Source organism: Ambystoma mexicanum, chromosome 5p (assembly GCF_040938575.1).
Source record: "Ambystoma mexicanum isolate Mex_15411 chromosome 5p, UKY_AmexF1_1, whole genome shotgun sequence".
NCBI classification, from domain to species: Eukaryota; Metazoa; Chordata; class Amphibia; order Caudata; family Ambystomatidae; genus Ambystoma; species Ambystoma mexicanum.
This window is the reverse complement of record NC_090930.1, coordinates 941,691,657-941,715,445: the sequence shown is the minus strand read 5'-3', so window position 1 is coordinate 941,715,445 and position 23,789 is coordinate 941,691,657. Positions and strand designations below refer to the sequence as shown.

The 23,789-nt window shown below is 45.2% G+C and overlaps 1 protein-coding gene across 10 annotated transcripts in view; it reads right to left on the bottom strand.

The window, feature by feature from the left end:
• PPP4R1 (protein phosphatase 4 regulatory subunit 1) overlaps positions 1 to 23,789 on the bottom strand; it is a 1,265,416-nt gene that overhangs the window by 654,360 nt on the left and 587,267 nt on the right. For all 10 annotated transcript variants that reach the window (XM_069613385.1, XM_069613380.1, XM_069613382.1 and 7 more), the window contains one exon: positions 9,910 to 10,718. In XM_069613385.1, coding sequence (XP_069469486.1) covers positions 9,910 to 10,718 — 809 coding nt within the window. The remainder of the gene's footprint in view (positions 1 to 9,909; positions 10,719 to 23,789) is intronic.

Here is a 23,789-nt window from a genome sequence, read left to right as displayed (position 1 = left end):
TAGGACAGTGGACATTGATTTATCGATGGTACATTTAGAGCAATACGGAGTATGGTGTAAAAGGTTAGTTATGGAAATAAAACAAAGGTTAACAAATAATTCATAAACTGGTAAGTACTTTTTGAACCCTCCAATGAAAAAGTAAATTAACCCTTTCCTGTATGAAAAGCAAAAGCACAAAGTCAGAGGTGCAACCGAATCCGCACCCTTCGTTACCAACCTTATCCATAGTTCATTTGCCACCAACAGTACCAAAAGACCTAAAAGCAGCCTGGGTCCTGCCATTACTTTAAAAACCCACATTAGATCCTAACATCCCTACTAACTTACGTCCCATCACCACTGTACCTTTTTTATTAAAAATCCTCCATCACGCAGCCTACCTGCAGATCCAGAAATTCCTGGAATGCAATAACATTTTGGGCCCAAGACGATCAGGATTCAGGCCATGGAAAAGAAACAGCCCTTCTAGATCTGAAAACACAAATGGACCCATATAAAGATAAACGTGACCTATGTATCCTCCGCCTGCTAGAGCTCTCTGCAGCTTTTGACTTGGTTAACCATGAAATTTTTTGCCAACACCTCGAAACAGCAGCACACTTCTCCCCGGAAGCCATCAAATCCTCTCTCTTTAATCGAACCATGAGGGTCTTCTCTGATACCTTGGCAGCCCCCCATGCATTGGTGACTTGTGTCGTTCCAAAAGGATCCTGCGTGCCGCCTACCTTATACAATGCGTTTACCAAAATCTTATTCGAAAAGCTTGACAAAAATCGTTATCAGGTATACAAATTATGCGGACGATACACTAATACTCATACCGATTACTGGATGCTATGAGACAGACACCAAAAATCTAAACTCTACCCTGCAGTCCAGGCCTGGATGGCCCTCAATGAATTGTGTCTTAATGATGACAAGACAGAGTTAATTCTAATCGGAAATAAATCTAAACTAAACAATCTCCCACAAGAGTACAAATCTTTTAACATTGACGGCAACACTATCACGGACGCCAACGAAATAAAAACCCTTGGGATCTATATGGACTCTTCCCTCACCTTATACAGACAGGTCAACGCCATAGTCTCCTCTGCTGCCTACACAGCTAAATTGATAAGAGCTAGCAGACCTTTCCTTTCTATGGACAATTCCATCACGCTGGCCAGAGCTTTAATACTTTCCAGGATTAACTATTGCAATTCTCCACTTGCTGGAACCAGTACAAGAGACATCAAAAAATTACAAACGGTACCAAATAATGCTATCAGAGCACCTCTGAATATTCCCAACAACGAACACATTTCCACGATCAAGCGAAACATCCACTGGCTCCCAGTCCACAACAGATCAATCCTACACCAACATGCTTATCACATCTAGATACAGAAGACAGAAAGCGGCAGGCGCAAGCTTTCCAGTGATAACAGCCAAATTATGGAACGCCCTCCATACACATCTAAGAAACTACTCTTCTTTCTGGTCATTTAAGAAAAATTTAAAAACTCTACTATTCAGATCTGACCTCTTAACAGTCTCCTTGCCTCTCAGCCCGCAGTATCCTTGTCGACTGCTCCACCGCCAACAGAACAAACACTATGTTTACATAGCATTAGCCATTGTAATTGTAGTTATTTTTCAGTGATAAGTCAATATGTAAAGCTTGATTGTGTAACGGATAAGTATTCCAACTTTTTAAGTCAGCATGTAACTCTTGCAAGTGTTACATATACGTATTCCTACTGTGTAAACTGTATGATTTTGAAGCTCTAAAAAAACTTGTAACCATATTTTTAAGTATCAGAGCCTAGATGGCTTTGGGCTGCGTGCGCTTTACAAATGTTCAAAATAAATAAATAACCGAGGTATGAAGAGTCTCTCAGGGAGCCAGGACAGCCAATGTTAGTTGAGCAAAGTCTAGGGGAGCTGAAGATCTTCTTGTAGGTAAGGAAAAGTCTTGCACAATGTTTTTAGAAAAGTTTGTAGAAATAAGATCGTTTGAAGGGCCACACGCTGTGAGGCTTCTGAGGGGCAAAGCTGCCATCAACTCTGCAATGGCAAGCAAGACCCATCTCAACTGAGAGCTAGCAAGGCTACACAACAAAAGGTAAGTCCTCTTAGGTTTACAGTACCCTTGGTTAGAAGAAAACTGAATCCAGCTGCACTTCTGTTCCTGTGTAGGTCTGCAGATCTGTGTTCCTGGGCCTCAGTCGTGGAGACAAGAGGGAGGATTTTTGGGGACTCCTGCACTACGAAAGGAAGGTTGGCGGCAGCAATTGGCAAACTTCAGATCAGCGGCACTCCCTCACGACTCTCGTAAATAGCACCACTGCGGTCTCTCGGATACCTTCTTGGACTTTCCTTGCATCTGGCGTCCAGCACTCTGTTGAGGTGGCTCAGTCTTGGTCAGTCCTGCTTCAAGGAAGTCCGGAAGATCTCCCTGGAGTTTGGGTCCGACTTAAAAGCGAAGCACTCAGTCTGGTGTTCCTCTCCCTGGCAAATCCGTTTCCTGCAGCAGCAGTGGAAGTTCAGCCAGCTCCAAGAGGATGTCCAGAGGAGTTCACTTTGGGGTTGATTGGTCCCACCAACCCAAGGGAAGAAGTCACCCATTGCCGGGCTTCTCTAGTCGAGGCGAATTCGGAGCTTCAGCACAACAGCAGGGCTTCACCCGGCAAACCAAAAGTCCAGGAGTTGCAGCAGGCGTCTCTTCGATGAAGAACTTGGGATTCCTTCATCCAGTGGTCGACTCTTCCTTCCAAGCAAAAAGCCTTGCCTTTTATGCAGGTTTCTCCCATTCATTCGCAGCCTAGCTGTCACTCACACAGCAGGGTGGCTGTCCTCGAAGGACAGCCAGCCGGCCAATCACCTTTGGGTTCATTCCTGTAACCAAGGGGATTAAGCACAGGGAGTTTCAGGCACCTCCCTCACTTCCTGCCCCTGCCAGAAACACTGGAGCCAGAGGCGGGCTTCACTCGTGAATCCTGCCGAAGTCAGAATGACCAAAGGGACCAAACCTGGTTTGGCGCGCAGAGTAAATGTCAAGAAGGACCCTTCCAACAAGAAATGGCGGAAAAAGAAAACCGGGCCATTTTAACAAAATGGGCACCCATGGGTGTCTTACTGCAGCTGCAATTGCAGCCTGCGGTAAAAACACACAATGGTAGGAAAAAGTAAACCACTGCCACCAGCCATTAATTTTATAAAAGGAAACAAAAATGTTACATAAGAAACTAGACAAAGGGGATACTAAGTAACCCTTCCAGCACCCTATTGTAAGATCGTGTGTGCTGGGTCTAGAAAGTTACAATGTAAGTAAAGTCAATTTCACTTTACTGTCCTTGGAAAAAGTAGTTATCCAAGAGAAGGTTTTTAAACCGAGCAGAAATCTAAGAGACTTCCCCCCTGTGCCACTGCACTGAAGGTGCTGTGTGACACAATGTAAAATGATGATGGCTATGGAGTTTGTCAGACTCCAAAGTCACAAGAAGCGCATAGTACAAAATCACAGAAAAATACATGAGAGTGGGAAAAAGGTCTCAATCTCTCCATGTTAGAAATTAAAAGTCCTAAAGTCCAGCGAAAAGTTTTGGGGGTCTCTAAGGTAGAAGGGAATTCACACATTTCTGAGAATTCTCCCTAACAGGGGCACTTGCCAACGTATTGCCGTTCAGGAAACTTGGTTACTTGAGACTCCAATTTTAGAGGGGTACACTATATGTGTTGAACATGCAGTGAAAAGCGTGAGGGGCAGACTCTTTGGTGGCCTGGCCTGCACCCTGCGTAATGACTGAAGTCTCTATGATAAAACTGCCAATGGTAGATAAAGGTATGTTGGCACTGATGCTTAACTCTAAGATATATGAGAATGGTAATTCATCTTCTTGCCCGATTTTGAATGTTTATGTTTTTCCTGTTGTGAATGATTTAGCATGCTTTTTGGATAAAATTCATGGGATTATGGAGCTCTTTCTGGGTGAGGATATGAGTTGCATACTTGGAGGACCTAAACAGTGAGTGTCTGGATGACAAACACTATGGTGCTGATGGATGGGTAGACGCTCAAGGGCAAGACTAAGAGGGTACCAAAGGAAAGAATTTTGTGCATCTTGGAATTTGTATGAGCAAATGTTAATATACAAGGGGACTTGCCACCGCAATGTATGTGAATTTGAAGTAAGATGGAGTCTACTTTAGATTATATTTTTCTGTCAAAAACTTTGATGTAGCGGGAAGGCTGGAGGTGATGGTAAATGATAATAGTGACCATGTGTGCCTTATTTTTAGATTGGATCTGAGCACACCTTGTAGTAATACAATAGATAACATTGCTGTGGAGATCAGAGGAAATAATAATAAGCTGTATTGGAGAGAAAAAATAGCGACTCAATTTGATAAATTGATGGATTAGTTACTGTAAATGGGTCTGGTTTAACAGCTGGGCAGTTTGTCCCCTTCGTTCAAAGTATCCTTAAGGGGCTGATTCCACCCAATGTGTTGATCAACATGGAAGCAGGTAGGAGACATATCCATGCTTCTAAGGAGGTACGTAATGAAAAGAAGCATTTCAAACAGCAACTACGGTTATTGCAGAAGCAGGGCAGCGATGCCTTAATGCAGGGCAAAAAGTTAAAACAATCATATTTAAATCGAATGAAGGCTAGGAGGCATTTAAAGTACCAACATGATGCGGAAGCCATGTTGGCTGCCCTAGCGTTGAATAATAATGCATCCTTTTGGTCACTAATTAAGGGTAGATTTGCTCAGACCTCTGTGCAAGTTAACTCCTTATCTAATGATGCATGGGTGGAATTCTTCTCTGGTTGTAGGGGGATAAGCGGTTAGAATCGGTACCCTCCATGACCAATTATGTAAATGTGACAAATTGTAATGGGTTTGATAACTCGTTTTAGGAGGTGATGTGGGCAATTAACAAGGCAAAATCCTCTAGGGACCCTGGGCCCGATGGCCTCTCAAACCTTACGTTTAAAGTCCAACCCAGAGTTAAGGGCGCACATTTTAATGATATTGTTTGACAACATAAAAAAAAAAAAACAGCCCCCCCATCTTGGAGCGATGCAACGATTATAGTTATATATAAGGCAGGCAATACACTTGATCCTTCTAACCATCGTCCAATCTCCCTTTTGATTAGCTCATATACAATGTTTGCGTCTCTCATTCTGAAACATGTGGTTAAGCACACTGACATTCCACTCCATAATGATTTATTTCAGTCGATCATTAAGAAGGGTGTGAATACCTCCCTGAACAGCTTCATTCTCTCTTTGCTTCTTACACAGATACAATCTTCCCAAAGACAGATTTGTGTCGCCTTCCTTGATATCAGGAAGGCTTTCACCTGTGTCAACTGGATCCTGCTATGGGCCAAATTAAAATGGCAAGGTTGTCCAGCTTTTCGATCATCAATACTGGTAGCTCTGAACTCACAGGCAAGATTTAGGGTCCGGTTGGACAGACGGGGGAGACAATGTCAGATTCGATAAGGAGGGGTTTACGCCAAGGTTGCGTCTTTTGCCCCTCTCCTCTTTAATTTGGAAAAACTCCTCGTCTTGGGGATCTGCGTATCCCTTACTGGTTTTACGCGGATGACCTGGATTTAATGGATTATATCCAGGTGGGTTACCAGAGAGCTTTAAATGCTGCCAATTCGTTTTTTGTCAGTCAGTAGGGTTGGAAATAAATGTGGCAAAATCTAAAATATTGGTGTCAAATAACCTGAGGAACTCTATTAAGAAAAGCTTTCTATGGTCTGTGAAGAATCTAAGACTGGAAGAAGTATCAAACTTTATATATTTCAGTATTGTCTGTAGTAATTTGAAAACTGCCAAACATAATGCCTAGTAAGGCGGCGCTAACTAATTCCATTACACAAAAGAAGCAAGTGTAAGTATGGTGGCTTGTATTTGTGACCAGTCTGGAGATTCTACCATCAACAAATTATCCTGACGGTAAACCATGGTGCTGAAGTGGCTTGCAATGCGGCAATTTATCTTGACAAACATGAAAGATAAGGGCTAAAATAAGATATTGAGTCTAAACACATCTTACATGCCAATTTCAGTATTACCACAACCTAATATCTATGCCTGGAGACTCAAGTAATTTCAATCTAAAGCATACAACTTCTGGTCCTCCACTCAAATATGAAGTCTACTGTGCTAAGTTGCATAGCAATAATTCGCTGACAGAACTTCATACATGCCTTCCAAGTTATGTAGTAGAGTTGTATCAGTTTACACATTTATTTGATGCAGTCAAAACAGAAGGATAGTTGGAAACAATCCAAACCTTTAACAGTAAAGTGCAAAAAATGGGTGGTGACAAAATATTGCACTTTGAACACTGCTTCAATAAGATTTTATGGTGGGCAGCCAATGTTACAAGCATACAATATTCATATAAACAAGCGAATACATTCCTGTTTATGCAGCATTGCTGCCTAGCATACAGGTGAGAACAAGGCAAAACCTGTGACAAAGGGATGCCAAGGAAGGTAGTTGAACAGATTACGTGGAAACACCAACCTACAATAAGTGATTTAAGCATATCCTCAAAGATCTAGCACAACCACCAGATGATGGGCACTCGTGTTCAACAAATCTCCAGTGTTCATGATCTGGGTCCAATAAACATCTCCTACCTGAATAAAGTCTTGTGCCAGTCCATCTTAGATCTTCGGGGAGATACAGCGAATCACAGAAAGTGTAGTGGAAGGATACAAGAGGCAAGTTCTGTACACAAGATTGTCATTTGAGACTGGAGGAAGTAATCCGGGTTTGAGAGTGCTGGTGGTCAGAAGCAAAGACATGGAACCCAGAAAAGCACTCTAGGGGTTAGATGAAGCCTGGAAAAACACTTTACTCCAGGTGTGATGAGAAGCCTTGGGGAAAGCACTGAGTCCCAAGAGGGGCGTAGAAGCTTGGAAAAGCATAGCCTAGTAGGGGCTACATGTTTGTCCCATAAGCAACACTAGGAATGAAGACACAGACAGCAGGGTACATTATTTTAATGTGTATTGTGGGTTGTGTGTGTGGCGTGCCTGGCTAAACCATTCAGGCCAGGGGCTGGATGGAATGTTTATAATAAAAGAGCCCTGGAATGGAACTCCCCTGCAGAAGAATGGCTGGGCAGGGGAGAAAAGAAACCAAAGACGATATAAAAGAAAGTTGGAAGTGAGAGAAAGAAAGGAGAAGCAAAATACTTACCTGTAGGGGTCAGTGCCTAGAGCACACCACCCCCTCTCCCACAGGACCAAAATCCTCAAAATGGCACCAGAGCAAATAGAGCCCCCCCCCCCCCCAGAGAGTGAACCAGGATGCTGAGCTGCTGATGCAAGGAGCAGCTCAGCCACCCCAAGGCTGTGGTGGATGTTGACCCACCAGGGGCCAGACCTGACTTGCCTATCAGTTTCCAGGGCCCAGGCAGCACTTCAGGTGCTGCCTGGGCCAACAAAGAACAGCCTGGCCCGGTGGGTAGGGGCGGCCCAGACCAGACTGCCCGGTTGTGCCCCTGATGGCCAGCCTTGAGACCAGCGAGGCGGGCCATTTCTAAAAGTCCTCTGAGGCTGCGTATGACAGCCACAGCCCGGTAGGTGCAGAGAGAAGCATGCTTCACCCAGAAGGATGTAGCGGTAATGCAAAGTCCCAGGTTGGCCTCGCTGACCAACTTGGGTGAAGAGGTGGAAGTCCTGGGCTGCACCGTTCAGCAGCCCGGGCGAAGGATCGCACCCCCACCTCCTGCATCTCACGACACATTGCAGACAAGGCCACTGGTGCGTGGTAGTGAGATCCCCATGACAACGGGGAAGCCTCTTTAATATAAAAAAAATCAGCGCTGGGCAGCGCCCATGCTAACTGGGCCGCCCTGAAGATATTAAAGTGCTGCAAGTGCAGCCTTGAGATCGGGTGAACTCACCAGTCAACGTGTCCACCCTGAAGATGATGAAACAAAGGCTGTAGAACGCAGTGGTGACAACAGGCGGACCCTCACTCGCACAGGTGGACGCCCAGGACCTTTAAAAGAGTGCAGCCTGTGCGGTTGGCCTCATGTTGTGGACGGGGCCAACCCGGAAAAAGAAGAGGGGTGGCCCCATCATTTATCTACAGGGGACAGGCCCCAACCAGCAAAGCCACTATCCAGCCTTGCCTCCACCCATTTTTTCTGCCAGCCACCATCCAGCATTGCCTTCAGCCAGCGTCACAGCTAGCAGAGAGCCACCACCACCAAGGACAGGCCCACAAAGGTAATGTGAAGGGGTTGACTGACCGCAGCAGTCACCCCACTGTGACAATGCTTTATGCGTTTATGTCGTATGTATTTATATGTATGTATGTATGTGGAGTTATAAGTTTATATTTAATTATCGTTAAGTAGATTTAAACGTCAAGTAGGTGTATAATTATATATGGGAATGTTAAGAGAAAGCAGGTAGAGGGGAAGTAGCCTGGCGTAATGCAGCGGAAGAGAGTGGTGACCTGCCTGAGACCACCTAGCGAGATGGAACCACCCACAGAGGCCATCCCCTGGACTCTCACTCCCATGTGGGCGGTACCAGAGTTAGCTAAGGGGTCTATTGCATCAGACTCACCCTAAGGGTACCCGAAAACCCTCCAAGTGAGGATGAGCTGAAGTAGCAAGTCCCCCATATAGATGGAGCCCATGCCATCCTAGGGAAAAAGGGGCTAAACGTAGTTTTATAAAGCGAGGTCCCTGTTGTCATGTGTATAAAATTAACTCTGGTGTCTTTGTCCATTACTGACCTAAGGACTCTGGGTGTAGCACATCTCCTGCTATCAGCATTTTCATTTTGTCAGGGGCAGCGCCCCTCCCCATCAAGGCAGACTGGGTAGTGGTATCCAAGGTAACTGTCCCTGCTCTGAGGAAGGTAAATGTACACTCTTGTGCGGACCACTGCTAAGAAACAGGGGCTACAAAATCACTTAAACTAAAGTTCTGAGAGGCTAGGAAAAGCACCCGAGACTAAATGGTGCAGGGAAGCAATTGACACTTAACAGCGAAGAGAAAGCTGGAGACGCACTGGGCACCAAGATACTGAGATGTCTGGAAAAATCACTACCTTAAATGGTGCAGAGGTCTAGAAAATCTCTTAACCATGAGAGGTTCAGGAAAGCTAGAGAAAGGCTAAAACTGGAGTTGTGCTGAGATTACAACTGGAATAAGATGTCAAGGACTTTTTTTGAACCAAGGAGCCATTGATATCTCTAATCCAAGAGGTTTTGAGAAATTTGGGAGGAGCCTGACTTCAATAAAGAGGTCTAATGGTTCCAGGAGCCATGTATGGGACAGCTGAACACAGTCACTGTTCCTTACCAGGGAGACTTAAGCTTAGAAAAGGTAGACAAAATGGTTTATATTGATTGGGTTTTTATAAAGGCACCGGCCATGGTTAGGGCCTTTTTCGTAACATCCAGAAAGTGATAAGAAGACAGACACATTATGTTGGCAACTCAGGGAAACAAAGCGACTGAAAAGATTAATAAATTATAAATAAAAAACGACCACATACAGCAAGATAAACAGACTATACTAAACCACAAGGTGTGGTGAGAGGACCAGTGGTGGGATTGACTTTCCACAAGAGAAGAGTTAAAAGACAAGGAAGACCATGATGAAAGAGAAAACAGCCCAAAGGGGAAAACTTTTTTTTATAGCTAAAGAGAAGGGTGAAATAGTTGTCTCATGTCACTTTCATACCACTCAGTCAAAGGATGCATCTGAATGAAAAAACTACTAATGCCATCATTTCCAATGCTCCGAGACATATGTTCCAAACCACAACTTGTTTTACCTAACATGCACTTGTTGTGCCACATTACCATTTACAAATAAACTCAACATTATGGTAATTAAGACCATTGTCATTACCTTTAACATCTGGATCATCGACATGAGGCTCCAGATTTTCAATCATTTCTTCCAACTCCTTCCTAGTAGCCATGCTTATATTGGGCGAGCTGGACATTATAACCACATGTGACTCTTTTGGACATTCCAAATTTGAATCCATCTTAGAGGTCTGAGTTTCAAGCAGTTCTTGATCAAGATCAATTTCAGGAATAGGAGTCCTCCAATAATGGAAAGAATTGTACAGTTCCTGCTCGGAAACAGAGTTATTCTTTAAACCAGACATCTCAATATTGTCAAAACTACGGATTGGGGTACAATTATTAAAGGTTTCAGCACAAAACACAGAGGAATTAGAAGTGCAATGTGTGGGTATGTTAATGTTACTTCTAAGTTCAGCTGCTGATGTTGTAACTTGACCACAAGCTTCTAGGGGGCAAGTCAAATCGAGATTACTGCTCAAGGATGGTGCTCCCACTGTGCTTTCAGCATCATACACAATGTCCTCATCAGCATCTTCCACAGTGACCTCAGCAGCATATTCAGCTATGATGTCCGATGAATATTGCACTATAATGTCACCGCCATCTGCATTATCAACATCACAATCATGCTCCAGCAAGCCATTCCTGGCATCTTCTACAGAGATATCGAGAGTATCTTCCACCAAGACCTCCTGAGCATCATCCACAAGAATATCCTCTGTATCTGCCACTAGAATGCACCTTTCATCCTCTACTATGATATAATTGTGGTCCTCCCTTGTGAAGTAACTGTGATCCTCGAGAACGACACCGGAGCGGTCCACTATGACATCACATGCTTTCTCACTGTTGGGGTATGAAGAAAAGTATCATAAAACAGTTGCTTAAATGGATTACATTATTAAAATATTGTATTTTCAAGCAAATCAGAGACAAGTCAGATTTGTTCACCCCACACAAGAGTGACCGTCGGTGCTGTCTGGTGATCTGAAAACACGGCTCAGTTTTTAATTATGAAACTCATTGCCACATGGATGAATTCACTCAAAAGCCTTACAAGAAATGCTCCAGAAAATAAACATTGGTGTAGAAATATATGACAGGCAGGGCAACAAGGGGACCATTGAAATTCAGTTTGAAAGTCAATGCTGAGTGTCAATATCACAATTAAAATAAAAGGATCCACAAAACCATGCATGTTGCATTGTAATGGCCTGTTCATAAATGAGTAGACGATCATATAACTTATATTGAATGCTGTGACAGTGGATAATTTTTCATATGCAGAATTATCACAATAGTGATTTATTGGTTGAATGAAAAAGCGTTCATACTGTTTTGGACATCCCAACCAAATGCAAGGTTACTGAATTAAGTGAATTAAAGAGCCAAAGATAGAAAATAGGCGCTCTAAACTCAAATAAGCACTTCATAACCAACTGTACATTTTTGGAGGAGGTCAAAATTAACCATCTATAAAACACGATTCACGTGGTCTCTGCTCAAATTTCCCCTTTTTATCCCTCAATTCGATGCTCCCTATGGACACGATGCATGTAGCAATGTATCCATTGGCCATCTTGAAAACCTTTAAACATGTCCTTTTGAAATGTAGATGAGGAGGATACCAACCCAAAAGGCATTCTCTAAAATTGGAAAACACCTTCATGGGCTATGAAGGCAGTCAAGTTCTGGGTTTCTGGGGAACATTTTAACTTGATGCTACGCAGATTCCAGATCTAATTTATGAACAGTTTGGCATCCCCCAGGGAGCACAACATCTTGCCCATGTTTGATATGGGGTGCCGTCTACCACCACACACTTGTTTGGCCCGGGGAGATGCATGCACAAATGCACATTGTCACTTACCTTGCAGGCCACTGCTAACAGGGACAGCCATTCTACTGCATTCTTCCTATAAATCACACCCTCATCCCACAGCTTCTACAGCTCCCCTTTGAGCGTGTCCCTATGCGCTATGTATAGTTCTCAACCTCACACCGGTCTGTGCAGATAACTTAAGCACTATGTGGTACACCAACATGTTATGCATCCTATGCTGCCCACAAACCCAAACAAAAATTGGTTCCATGGGTTAATATCCCTGCAAAAACATCGCCATACATAAATATCACCATATTTTTGCGGCAATATTAAGGCATGGAACCTGCGGGGGACAACCCCTGCATTATTTTTGAAAGGAGCGGCGAACACCCCTGCTCCCAAAAATCCCCAAAATTATCCCCCCCAAAAATATTGCCTATGGCGGTTCCAGACGACCATATATACAGCAATATTTTTGGTGGGGATGATATGTAGTGATACCGAAAAATTGAGTTATCCAGATCCGCCCTGGCCTCAGCCGATCTGGAATACCAGTTCAAAGTAGAGGTTTAGTTTCTTTTGCTCCCTCCAGCCAAGAAGAGATGAACCAGTCCTAATCACATATACCTTACCTTGGGAACTATGTCATTTAAACTCTAGTGTGGCATGAAAGTACCCCAAGATTTCTATTTTGTCCCTGTTGTAGCTACCAGGTTGCATCTCAGGTGGGAGCAGCTCTGCCATGCCTCAAACACTCTTACCACACTTCCCTCAAGAAGAGGGCATTTTTTTTCCCCAGAATCCGCCATAATCGTGATCACAGCGCCAATCACTTGTATCCTTGCCATGAGACTTGGACATCACCATTCTCATCCTTGACAATCAAATGCATCAATCATCTACACTCAAAACCATCCTCACAGAAATATATCTCAGATCTCCACCACAACCATGCTCCTTTGTTGGGGAGGGTTATAAAAGTTATCACAGCAGTTGTCAAAATGGACACACTTTTTGCTGTTAAAATTTGTCCCTGGGCAATGAGGAGTACTTCCTAGATGTGATGTGCTTGCACACCGAAAGCATAGTTGGCTGACCCTTCAGTGCACTATTTCTTCCTCACTATCGCAGGCACTTTTTCCAATGATACCTCAACCTTCAATACATCGTTAGGTTGGCCCTATTTCCACTCTTTTTATTAAAGCCGCACAGGCAAGGGCAATCTACTCTTCTTGCAACTCTTTATGACCTCATCCAGGGGAGGATTATTCTTAAACCGCAATCCTTCTCTAATTTCGTCACACAAGCATGGTAGCATAAATTGGTCCAATATGTGTTCATCTAAGTTGGTGTGCAGGCTGGTGGCATTGTTTGACTGCAGTGTTATAACCTTTTAACTAAGTTGGTAGGCGATTACTCCCTGAACAGGAAAAAAATATATATATAAAAAAAATAACAATGGGGTGCAGTGGATTATAGAACTGTCAGCTCCAGGAATGGCAGCTTAATTGCTGTGCTCCTAGGCCCTATGCCATTTCCCTGTTTTTATATATATTATGGACTAATAATGTCAGCCCCAAATACCCCAGAGGCTAAAAGACAGAAAGGAGTGGAGAAAAAAGTTATAGGAGAGAGCAGAGAAGAAACTTTTTGAAATGTTGAGCAAAATGACTTTGGACATTGGAGAGATAAAGGCAGCTCTTCTGAAGTCAGAAGAAAGGTTTACTATAGTTGTCAAAAGAGTGGACTCGGCTGAATAACATTTAAATGTGGTGGATGAGAGGACCCTGAAGCTGATGGATCAGATCAGGGAACTGAAGATAGCCATTGAAAAGATAACTTTGAAGTTGTCTGAACAAGAACATGTCTCACGAAGGAATAATTTTCGCTTTGCTGGCTTTCCAGAAAATGCAGAAAGAGGTAATGCCATTGATTTTCTACATAAGAACTTGCCAAAAATGTTGAACCTGGATTCAGGCATTTCATTGGAAATAGAGAGCCCATCGTCACTAGGACCTAAACCACCCCTCGGTGAGAAGCCAAGACACATTATCGTCAAATTTCTGAGGTTTCCTGTGAAGGAGCTGGTGCTGAGGAAAGCTCGAGAACTGAAGGATCTTGCCTGGGGAGGCAACAAAAAAATGGTATTTGTAGACCTAAATAAGGATATAATGGACAAGGGAAAGGCTTTTATTGGAGCTAAAATAAAAGCCAGGGATAAAAACTTAAAACACTACATGATATACCCCGCAATTAGGTGGTGGTGGAAGGTCGCCTACACTCCTTCATTGAAAGCAAAGTGGCAGAAGCTTTTTTAACTGACCTGGATCTTGACCCTATGGAGGGAACTTCATCAGGTTTGGACGCTAATGGAAGAATGAGGAAGAAGAAAGGAAGATCTGACTTGTAATAGATGGCAGCTTGTTTTTATATAGTGTTCTTTTATTTTATTTACATTTGTCACTTATATTTACTGTTGATCTCTATGGATAAAATGGCTGCCGCCTACATTCCGTTAAAGTTAACGAAATTGGAATGTTTCCGACCTTGAAAATACATGGAAATTGCTTGACACTTGTTTTGATGCGGAACCTGAAGTAAAGCACCCTGAAGTTGGGTCATGTTGCGTGGAGTACATAATGAGAACGTGCTCTTGACACTCCCTTCCTGATACAATACGGAAACGGGTATGATGTACTACGCCCCCTATTTTACATAACGTTTGCTGGGCTTTGAGACTGTTACTTCCCTGCGCCGCATTCGCAATACCGCAACCTCTTTTGTACTCCCGAACGCCTTGGAGTTTGGGACAGGAGGATTTTTTTTTTTGCTGTATATACATGGCGGCGGAGGGGCTATGCAGCGGAAGCCGCTGGAGGAGCGAGAGACAGCTGTATAGAAGAGGACTCCAGCTGAGTAGGTGAGAGTCCTGTCAAGAGCGAATGCATTATAATCCTGCGGCCGCCACGTAACTAATGGACTACTGTGTGCGTTTGCAATATTGGGGAGGGATGAGACTTTGCGATAGAGAATGACGCCCTTTATGTTACATTCCAGAAACAGAGTCCAACTTCGAAAACTGATTCCGCATTGTGGGGGCTGCAATACGAATACCAAAACCTCAAACATGTACTAAAATAAGCAGAGAATGTACTGAACATGAGAAACTTTTGGCACTACGTTGTAGTGAATAGATTGATAGTCGCAAAGTGTCCAACAGACTGTGTATGGGAGAGACATTATGAGAAGCAGAGAACAAGTCAGTCTGGAAGTGAAGAGCGTGAAATAATTTGGTATTTTGGCAAATATGACTCATATTCCTTATGGCGGATGCATCAAAACGTGTCAGGGAATGCCTCTTTGCCTGCCCTGTATATATCATGCAGCGGGGGCCAGTGTACTCCTCCACGCCTGCCCTGTGCATGACACGGCGCGGAACTGTGTGGGCCAATGTGCACCTTCATGGCTGCCCTGTGCATTTCATGTAACATGGGCCTATGTTGGACAGCATGAGCTAGCGTGCACCTCCACGCCAACCAATCCCTGGAACATGAAAATGATGGTGTGCCCATATTTTAATGATAAAGAGTACTATTGTCTATTACGCACTAGGGTATTGGATTGAACCGGTGTTGCCTAAAGAATGTGCGGTCCTGACAGTGTCCAAGCTGACGCTTTGGTGCTGCTCTGAGATCTATAATGCATTGATTACAACATTGAATCTAATGGCAGTTCAACTTCTACTTCAAGTTTCTATGAAAGGAGTCAGTGTTGCAGAACTGGGTGGGGACACTTGGCCAGTCCCTGACTTGTGCTTTCCGAGGGGCGGCTTGATGACTTATGTTTGGTCTAATTTACTGTGAAAAAAGTGTTATGAGTTTAAAACTGAGTCCTTTAGACCATATGCTTGGCTCTCAACTGGGTTTATTGGGTATTGTGGAGAGGATAATGCATTAAATTTTGGAGTATACATCTGATCTAACTGATATTGACAGACCGTATAAACTAATTGGCGTTAGTCAGTATTCTTGCAGGAGTTTGAAAACTTGTTGGGGCAATGCTTTGAATTGGAGATGGAAAACTGATGTAATATTGCAATGGAGAAGAAAACTGATTAATGCAAGGTTAGATGAATACTACCAGAATATATTGGTGGGCAGAGATGTACATGGTGCATGTGGGGAGGTGATTGGAAGGCTACTTTTGAGGAGGTTCGTGTTTTTGGGTCTCTTAGATTTAGATATTTCAGGAACTGTATCAGGTGGTTTAGTAATTTCCAAACTGGTTAAACATTAAAATAGTAGATGTTAGATGTTGATTTAAAAGTGCTTAACTTTGGGGCTGATTCTAAGACACTTGCAGGAGTACTAATTGCTGGATGCAAGGGAAGACTTATTGTATGGTATATTGGTGTACCGGTTTAAGTCGTATGTGAAAGAGGATATGAACTATTGGCAATTGTGTCAAATGTTGCATTTGACCACAGCTACTCAGGTGGAACTTTATGAATGTGATGTTGATGAGATGATATATGTCTTCTGGGGGATAGAAGAGAAATATGGAACTTCTTTTATAGTTGTAGGTCATTCTAAGGGCAGTTAATATTAATATGTGTGGTGTGGAAGATTGCAATTGACCGATTGTGGGGTTGGTAATGATGGAGGGGGTTCACATAGTTATTGGTTGTATAGGGTAAATATTGGTTATGATATTCATGTTAGTTGGAGAATAGGGCGTAGGGTTTTCTGGTGAATATAATTCAGAATACTGTATTTAGTTTATATATTAATGCTTATTAGATGTTTATCAGACTGGAAATGTTATACAAGGCTCAAGTTTTAGGTTTGTCTGTCTTTCTGTGTGTCATGTTGTTGCGTGAACCCCTACCTTACTTGTCAGTTTTGGTTTTTCTGTGCCCTTTCTCCAGTATATGTAGATTACAACATGAATATATTTAAACAGAGTGTAGCTGTATGGCTCCAATGACTTTCATCTCATGGAATGTTAAAGGGATTGTAATGCTGTGAAAAGGCGTAAGGTTTTGGCAAGTTTGTGGAGGAGTAAGGCTGATGTGATTTTCCTTCAGGAAACGGATTTAAATGAATAGAGTGAAGGATATTTGTCCAGCTCCAAGTATTTTCAGGTTATTTCAAATAGTTAGGATTCTAGGTCTAGAGGAGTGAGTATATTGTTTAAGAGGGGTATACCGATCATGATTCAGAAATCAGTTGTAGATGAAGAGGGTACAATTTTATTGCTTGACATACTATATGATGGTAGGAAAATGATAGTTGGAACTGTATATGCGCCATGCTCTCCAAATTCGTCTTTTTTCTGTCAATTGGGCTCCTTGCTAGATGGTATGGAAGGTGAGTCATTCATTCTGGGAGGCGACTAATATAGTGATGGATAGTAAGTTTGATCGGAAGGCAGAATGCTGATACAACGAAAAGATTAGTGAAGATTTAAGGACATTTGTATTTAAATATGGGCTAATAGATATATGGAGAGTGCTTCATCATGATGAGAAGAATTATTCATTTTATTCACCTGTCCATGATTCGCACTCAAGAATTTACTATTTCTTTATTAGTAATACACTTCGTGATCAGGTAGTGTCCTCAAATTCTCTGGAAAGTAGCATCTCTGATCATGCTCTATTAGATATGCAGTTGATATTTTAAACTGAGTGACAAAACTAGAAGATGGAGAATGCAAACCAATGCACTGAAGGATAATTTTGTTACAGTGGGATTGGATGAGCTTATTACTCATTACTTTGAGGAAAATAAAAATTCAGCTGGTATCGGATCTGTTTGGGATTGTTTTAAGGTGGTACTAAGGGGGGGGAAATGATAAGTAGAACGACTCATGCGAAAAGGAAAAACCAGGAAGAGATTAGAAATTTGGAAGTGGAAGTTAACGAAATGCAAAAGATTTGTGCCAATGATGATCTGAGTCGAAATAAGCTAAAATTGGAGAAATTAGAAGCGGAGTTAAAGAATCGTGTACAGAACTTGGCAGGTAAAGACATGTTTTATTCAAAACAACGGTTTTGGGAGTTTGGGGACAGAAATGGCAAATTGTTAGCTAATAAGCTTAGAGGGATGATAACTGAGACATGTGTTCCTTCGATCCAAACAGAAGAGGGTAATACTTTACACAGAAATGGAGAAATCTGTGCTTATTTTAGGAAATTTTATGAGACGCTGTATAGGGAGGATCTTACTCCTGACACAAATAGTTTAAAGGTGTTTTTTGAAAAGATTTCCATTTCAAAATTAGCTTTACAAAAACAAGCCTTGGTTGACTGTGCTATTCAGGTTACTGAGGTATGTACTGCCATATCTCAAATGAAGGATGGGAAATCTCCAGGACCAGATGGGATAGTTTCAGAATTCTATAAAAAATATGATGCTCAATTGGCACCAATTTTATGTGAACTTTACAATGAATTTATTACGACTGGACTACTGTGTGATTCAATGAAAGAAGTATTGATTATAGCGATTCCGAAACCTAATAAGGATCATAAAATTTGTGGAAATTACAGGCCTATTTCATTGCTAAATGTAGATTTTAAAAGTTTTACAAAAATATGGGCAAATAGACTAATGTCATGTATGAGCGATCTGATTGATGGATCTCAGGTAGGTTTCATTCCAGGACGGTTTGGATATGATATTAGGACTGTGTTGAATGTGATTGGTGAACATTGTGGTAAGAACTCAAATAAGATTATTGTTTTTTTTCGATGCTGAAAAAGCATTTGATAGGGTTAATTGGAAATGTATGGACTATACTTTGAAAAGGATGGGATTTGGGCCCGTTTTCATGAAGATGATTGAGTGTATACATCAGACAAGACAGGTGAATGCTATCTCATCAGCGGCAGCCTACCATTCAAAACGTATCACTGCTGCCAAGCCCTTCCTAACACAACAAAACTCCCTTACCATTGCCAGAACAATCATAGGATCTCGCCTAGACTACTGCAACACACTCCTACTAGGCACATCAGCCAAGAACATCAAGAAACTTCAAAAAGTGCAGAACAATGCTCTCAGAGCAGCCACGGGAATCTCGAAAAGAGAACACATCTCCAACACCAGAAAATCCGTCCACTGGCTGCCCGTTAAAGAATGCATCCTCTTTAAATCCCTTGCACTGACCCACAAATGTCTCTACGACACAGCACCTCACTATCTCGCGCAAAGATTCTCTGCGGCCCCATCAAGCAGACCTGCTAGATCTGTTCAAACCAACCGTCTTTCTATTCCCAAAAGACTCAGCATTAGAGCAGGCGGCTCCAGCTTCCCAGTCCTTGCGGCGACCAACTGGAACCGACTACCTCCCGCCATCAGAGGCATGGAATCCCACACCGTCTTCAGAAAAGCTTTAAAAACTCTGTTGTTCGTGTAAGACGCTCACTCGTTCATGCCTACTTGTAAGTCATTTGAGCACTGGAACACTGTCTGTAAAAATGTATAACCTATGTTCATGGCAACACTGCCACCCCAACACTGCCACCCCAACCCCTGTAACTAAGTCACATTCTTGAAACAGCGCCACAATGCCTCCGGGCTGCCAGGTGCTTTAAAAATATAAATAAATAAAATGATGTCAAGGCTCAGGTTTTGGTTAATGGAGTTGTTTCGAGCTCATTTCCATTGTTGAAAGGCACACAAGGTTGACCTTTATCATCATTTTTGTTTGACTTGGCGTTAGAGCCCCTTGCTGCGTATATTAGACAATGTGAGTTGATCAAAGGAATAATGGTTGGAGAGGTAGAAGGAACAAGTTACTTACCTGTAACTGTTCTCCAGCATGGGTCTGGCATGCATTCACATGCTCGTGAATATTCCCCGTCGTAGGCTGGGAATCCTCGGTAAAGAAAAAATCAGTATCAGTTTCGTTTCTGATCGGTCTTTCTTAGTAGTAACCAATCACTGATCTCTGGGTCATACTGCCCTCTCCCTAAGCCCCTCCCCTGGCAGCCATCCTCAGATTTGGTAGCACGTAAGTGGCAGTATGACCAAGTGAAGAGCCGCAGAGGGGAAGGAGGGAGGGTTCGCATGTGAATCCATGCCAGACCCATGCTGGAGAACAACAGTTACAGGTAAGTAACTTGTTCCTTCTCCAGCATGGGGTCTGGCATGGATTCACATGCTCATGAATATAAGAATACATAGCAGTATACACATGCACAACCACTGGAGTTGGCAACAGGCTCAACATTAGGCATCTCTTACCTCCTCACCAGGCTCACCTTAAGCGAACAGGTTGCGCAGCACTGCTTGGCCGACCCTGGACTCCTCCCTGGAGTCCTGATCGACACAGTAGAATCTTGTGAAGGTGTGCGTCGACCTCCATGTAGCAGCCCTGCAGATGTCCAGCAGGGGTACACCAGACAGGAACGCTGTGGTAGCAGCGATCGCTCTGGTCGAATGGGCTCTCGGACGGCCGGGCAGCGGTCGGTTTGCCAACCGGTGACAGTGCATGATGCAGCCGGAGAGCCATCTGGAAATGGAAGCCTTCGAGAGAGCCTTCCCTTGGATTCACAGGTCCAAAGTTCACAAACAGCTGTGATGTCTTCCGAAAACTCTTTGTGCGGTCCACGTAGAACTTCAGCGCTCTAGCTATGTCCAGCGAGTGCAGAGTCCTCTCGGCCTGCGACGAAGGCGACGGGAAGAAAACTGGCAACACCAAGGGCTCGTTGAGGTGGAAGTCGGACGGCACCTTGGGCATAAAGGAGGGGGTGCGTCCTCAGCACCACCCTCGTGTCGTGAAAAGTCAAGTATGGAGGCTTGCAAGATAGGGCCTGGATCTCTCCCACTCGTCGTGCGGAGGTGATGGCCATGAGAAAGGCGGTCTTCCACGACAGGAACTTCAACAGCACCGAATGCATAGGCTCGAATGGGGCCCCCCCATGAGCCTGGTCAGCACCACGTTGAGCTCCCACGCCGGGGCAGGGGCCTTCACCGGCGGGAACAATCGGAAGAGTCCCTTCATAAATTCCTTCACCAGGCGATGAGACCACAAGGGCGCCCGTCCTGTAGTTCTGGTGTATCGGGAGATGGCAGCCAGATGTATCTTGATGGAGGCGTGAGCCAGTCCAGCTTTGGCCAGCGACAGTAGGTACGGCAATACTTGAGGGGCTGTGATCCGCAGAGGGTTAACCTTCTGTGCGCCGCACCAGACAGAGAGCCTCTTCAACTTATGTCCATAGCACTTGAGAGTTGAGGACGCCCTGGTTTTTGCAAGAACCTCTCTGCAGTCAGCCGGGATATCGTATCCCCCAAACTCTAGTGCTGCAGGAGCCAAGCCTGCAAGTTCAGCAACTCCGGCTCGTGATGAAGAATGGCGCCTCCTTCTCTGCAGAGAAGATCTGCGTCTGTCGCCAGCTTGATAGATGGGGACGCTGACAAGTCCAGAAGGTCCATGAACCAGATCTGTGTCGGCCACGCCGGTGCGACGAGGATCATCCTGCACCTGGACCTCTTGAGCTGGTTGATGAGACGGAGCGGCAACGGAGGGAACGCGTACAGGAACAGGCTGTCCCAAGGGAACGAGAAAGCATCGCCCATGTGTGAACCTGCTGGCGAACCTCTGGCACTTGGAGTTGGTCGCCATCGCGAACAGTTCGATCTGGGGTTTGCCCCATCGTTGAAAGAGCTGATCCACCTGGTCCTGGCGTAGTTCCCACTCGTGGCACGAGTGCAGCTCCCTGCTGAGTGAGTCGGCGATGATGTTTTTTATTCCTGCCAAGTGGAAGGGAACCAGAAACATTCCCTGGGCGACAGCCCTGTGCCACAGATCCTGGGCCTCCTTGGATAGGGCTGGGGATCTGGTGCCTCCCTGCTTCCGGATGTAGAACATTGTGGTGGTGTTGTCGGTGAAGATCCTCACCACTGTCCTTGAGGGACGGAAGGAATGATTTGAGCGCCCAGAACACAGCTCGTAGCTCCAGGATGTTGATGTGGAGAGACCTCTCCTCCAGGAGCCAGAGGCCTCTTTCGTGGAGATCTCCGATGTGGGCCCCCCCATCCCTCCAGGGAGGCGTCCGTCGTCACTGTCTCCTGATACGCCGGGGTCTGAAAGTCTGTGCCTGCCGTGAGGTGCGCACGGGTACCCAACCATAGAATCGCCCGACGGAACTCCTCGTCGAGCGGGATCCTGTCTTCGAAGCTGCCCGCCGCTTGAATCCAGCGGGCGTCGAGGAACTCTTGTAGCGGACGCATCCGAAGTCTGCAAAGGGGCACAAGGTAGATGCATGAGGACATCATCCCGAGGAGGGACTTCATGGACCTCACTCTGGCCACATCCGTGGCTAACAAGCGCTGCACCTTTCCCAAAATGGCCTTCGTCCTTTCTTCGACGGAGATGCCAATCGCTCCACTGTATCGAGCTTCGCTCCCAGAAACAGTGCTACCTGCGACAGAACCAGGTGGGATTTGGGGTAGTTGATGGCGAATCGCAGTTCCGTGAGCAGGCGGACGGTCCTCGCTGTGTGTTCGACGGCGAGTTCCCTGGACCTTGCACAGATTAGCCAGTCGTCCAGGTAGGGGTAGACGTGCCGCCACTGGAGCAAGGCACTTGGTGAACACCCTGGGTGCCGACTTTAATCCGAACGGCAGGGTTCTGAATTGCTAGTGACGCCCATGGACTACGAATCTGAGGAACAATGTGTCCTTTTAGAATGGGGATATGGAAGTAAGCATCCTCCAGGTCCGACGACGATAGGAAGTCGCCCTCCTCCAGCTGTCCCAGCGTGTGCCCAGCAGGGTGCCCATCCTGAATTTCTGTGCCTTGATGTACTTGTTTAACCGACGCAGGAACTGCCTGTCCTCTTTCTGACGAGGAAGTACCTTGAGTATACTCCGGAGCCCCGGAGCCTCTTGGGGACGAGCTCGATGGCACCTTACCACCAACAGCAGTTCAGGGACGTGATTCTCGTTCCTGGCCACGGGAGGAATGCGAGGACACTTCTTTTGAAATTCTAGCAAGTGTTCACGGGCCAGGGTGTCCAGCACCCAACGGTCGGTGGAGATGGACTCCCACACGCTGACGAACTTTGTCAGCCGGCCTCCCGTGGTGCTTCGGTGGGGGCCCAACGCAACGGCCGGTTCAGTCCTGCTTGGAAGAGGCCTTGCCGCCTTGACTTCCTTGACGACGGCGGCGAGACCCTCCTTGCTTGCCGTGGCCTCTGTAGGCATCCTGGGACGAGGAGCGGGCCAACTGGCGGTACGTAGAAGAGCCACCGCTGGATCCCTTGGAGGCTCCCTGTCTGCCTCCGGAGCTCCGAAAGGACCGCCGTTGCTGAAGGACTCCTAGGGCTCGGGCTGTCTGTGTCGGTCTTGATGGCCTGGGGGGACTCATCCACCGTCTTCCCAAACAGGTTGTTGCTGTCGAATGGCATATCCAACACTCTGGTCTGGACGTCCTGGCGAAAGTCCGTAGCCCTGAGCCATCCTCGTCGTCGAAGGCAAACCCTGTTGCCCAGCTGGCGAAATCCAGTATCTGCAATGTCCGTTGCCACTGTAATGGCGTGATCCGAAGCCACCTTCCTGCAGAATCTGTTGGGCTTCCGCCCTCTTGTCGTCCGGTAGGAAGTCTAGCAGGGGAGCTATCTTAAACCAGAGCTCCCTGTCGTAACGGGCCACAATTGCTAAGTCATTGGCCGCCTTAATCGTCGTCGCCGCTGACGAGATGACTCGTCCCATGGCGTCCAATTTCTTGGCCTCACTGTCCGGCGGGGAAGTGGAAGTTGAAGCCGCCGCACCCGCCGCCTTCTTCTTGGCCGCTGCCGAGATCACCAAATCCAGTGTAGGTTGGGCCCTGAGGCACAAGGGGGCGGCGTCGGGGACCCGGTACTTCTTCTCGTACCTGTCCCTCTTGGTGGGTGTCGTGGAAGGGTTCTTCAGGATAGCCAGCCCTTCGTCCCAGATGTCGAGGAACGGTACAGCGAGGACCGTCTTTCTCTTGGCCTCCCGTCGTTGGTAAAGCAAACCTTCCTTTTTCTGTTCCTCAGGGCAGTGCTGGAAGAGCTTGGATGCCCTGGCTATCATGGCGTGGAAAGAGCCAATTTCGTC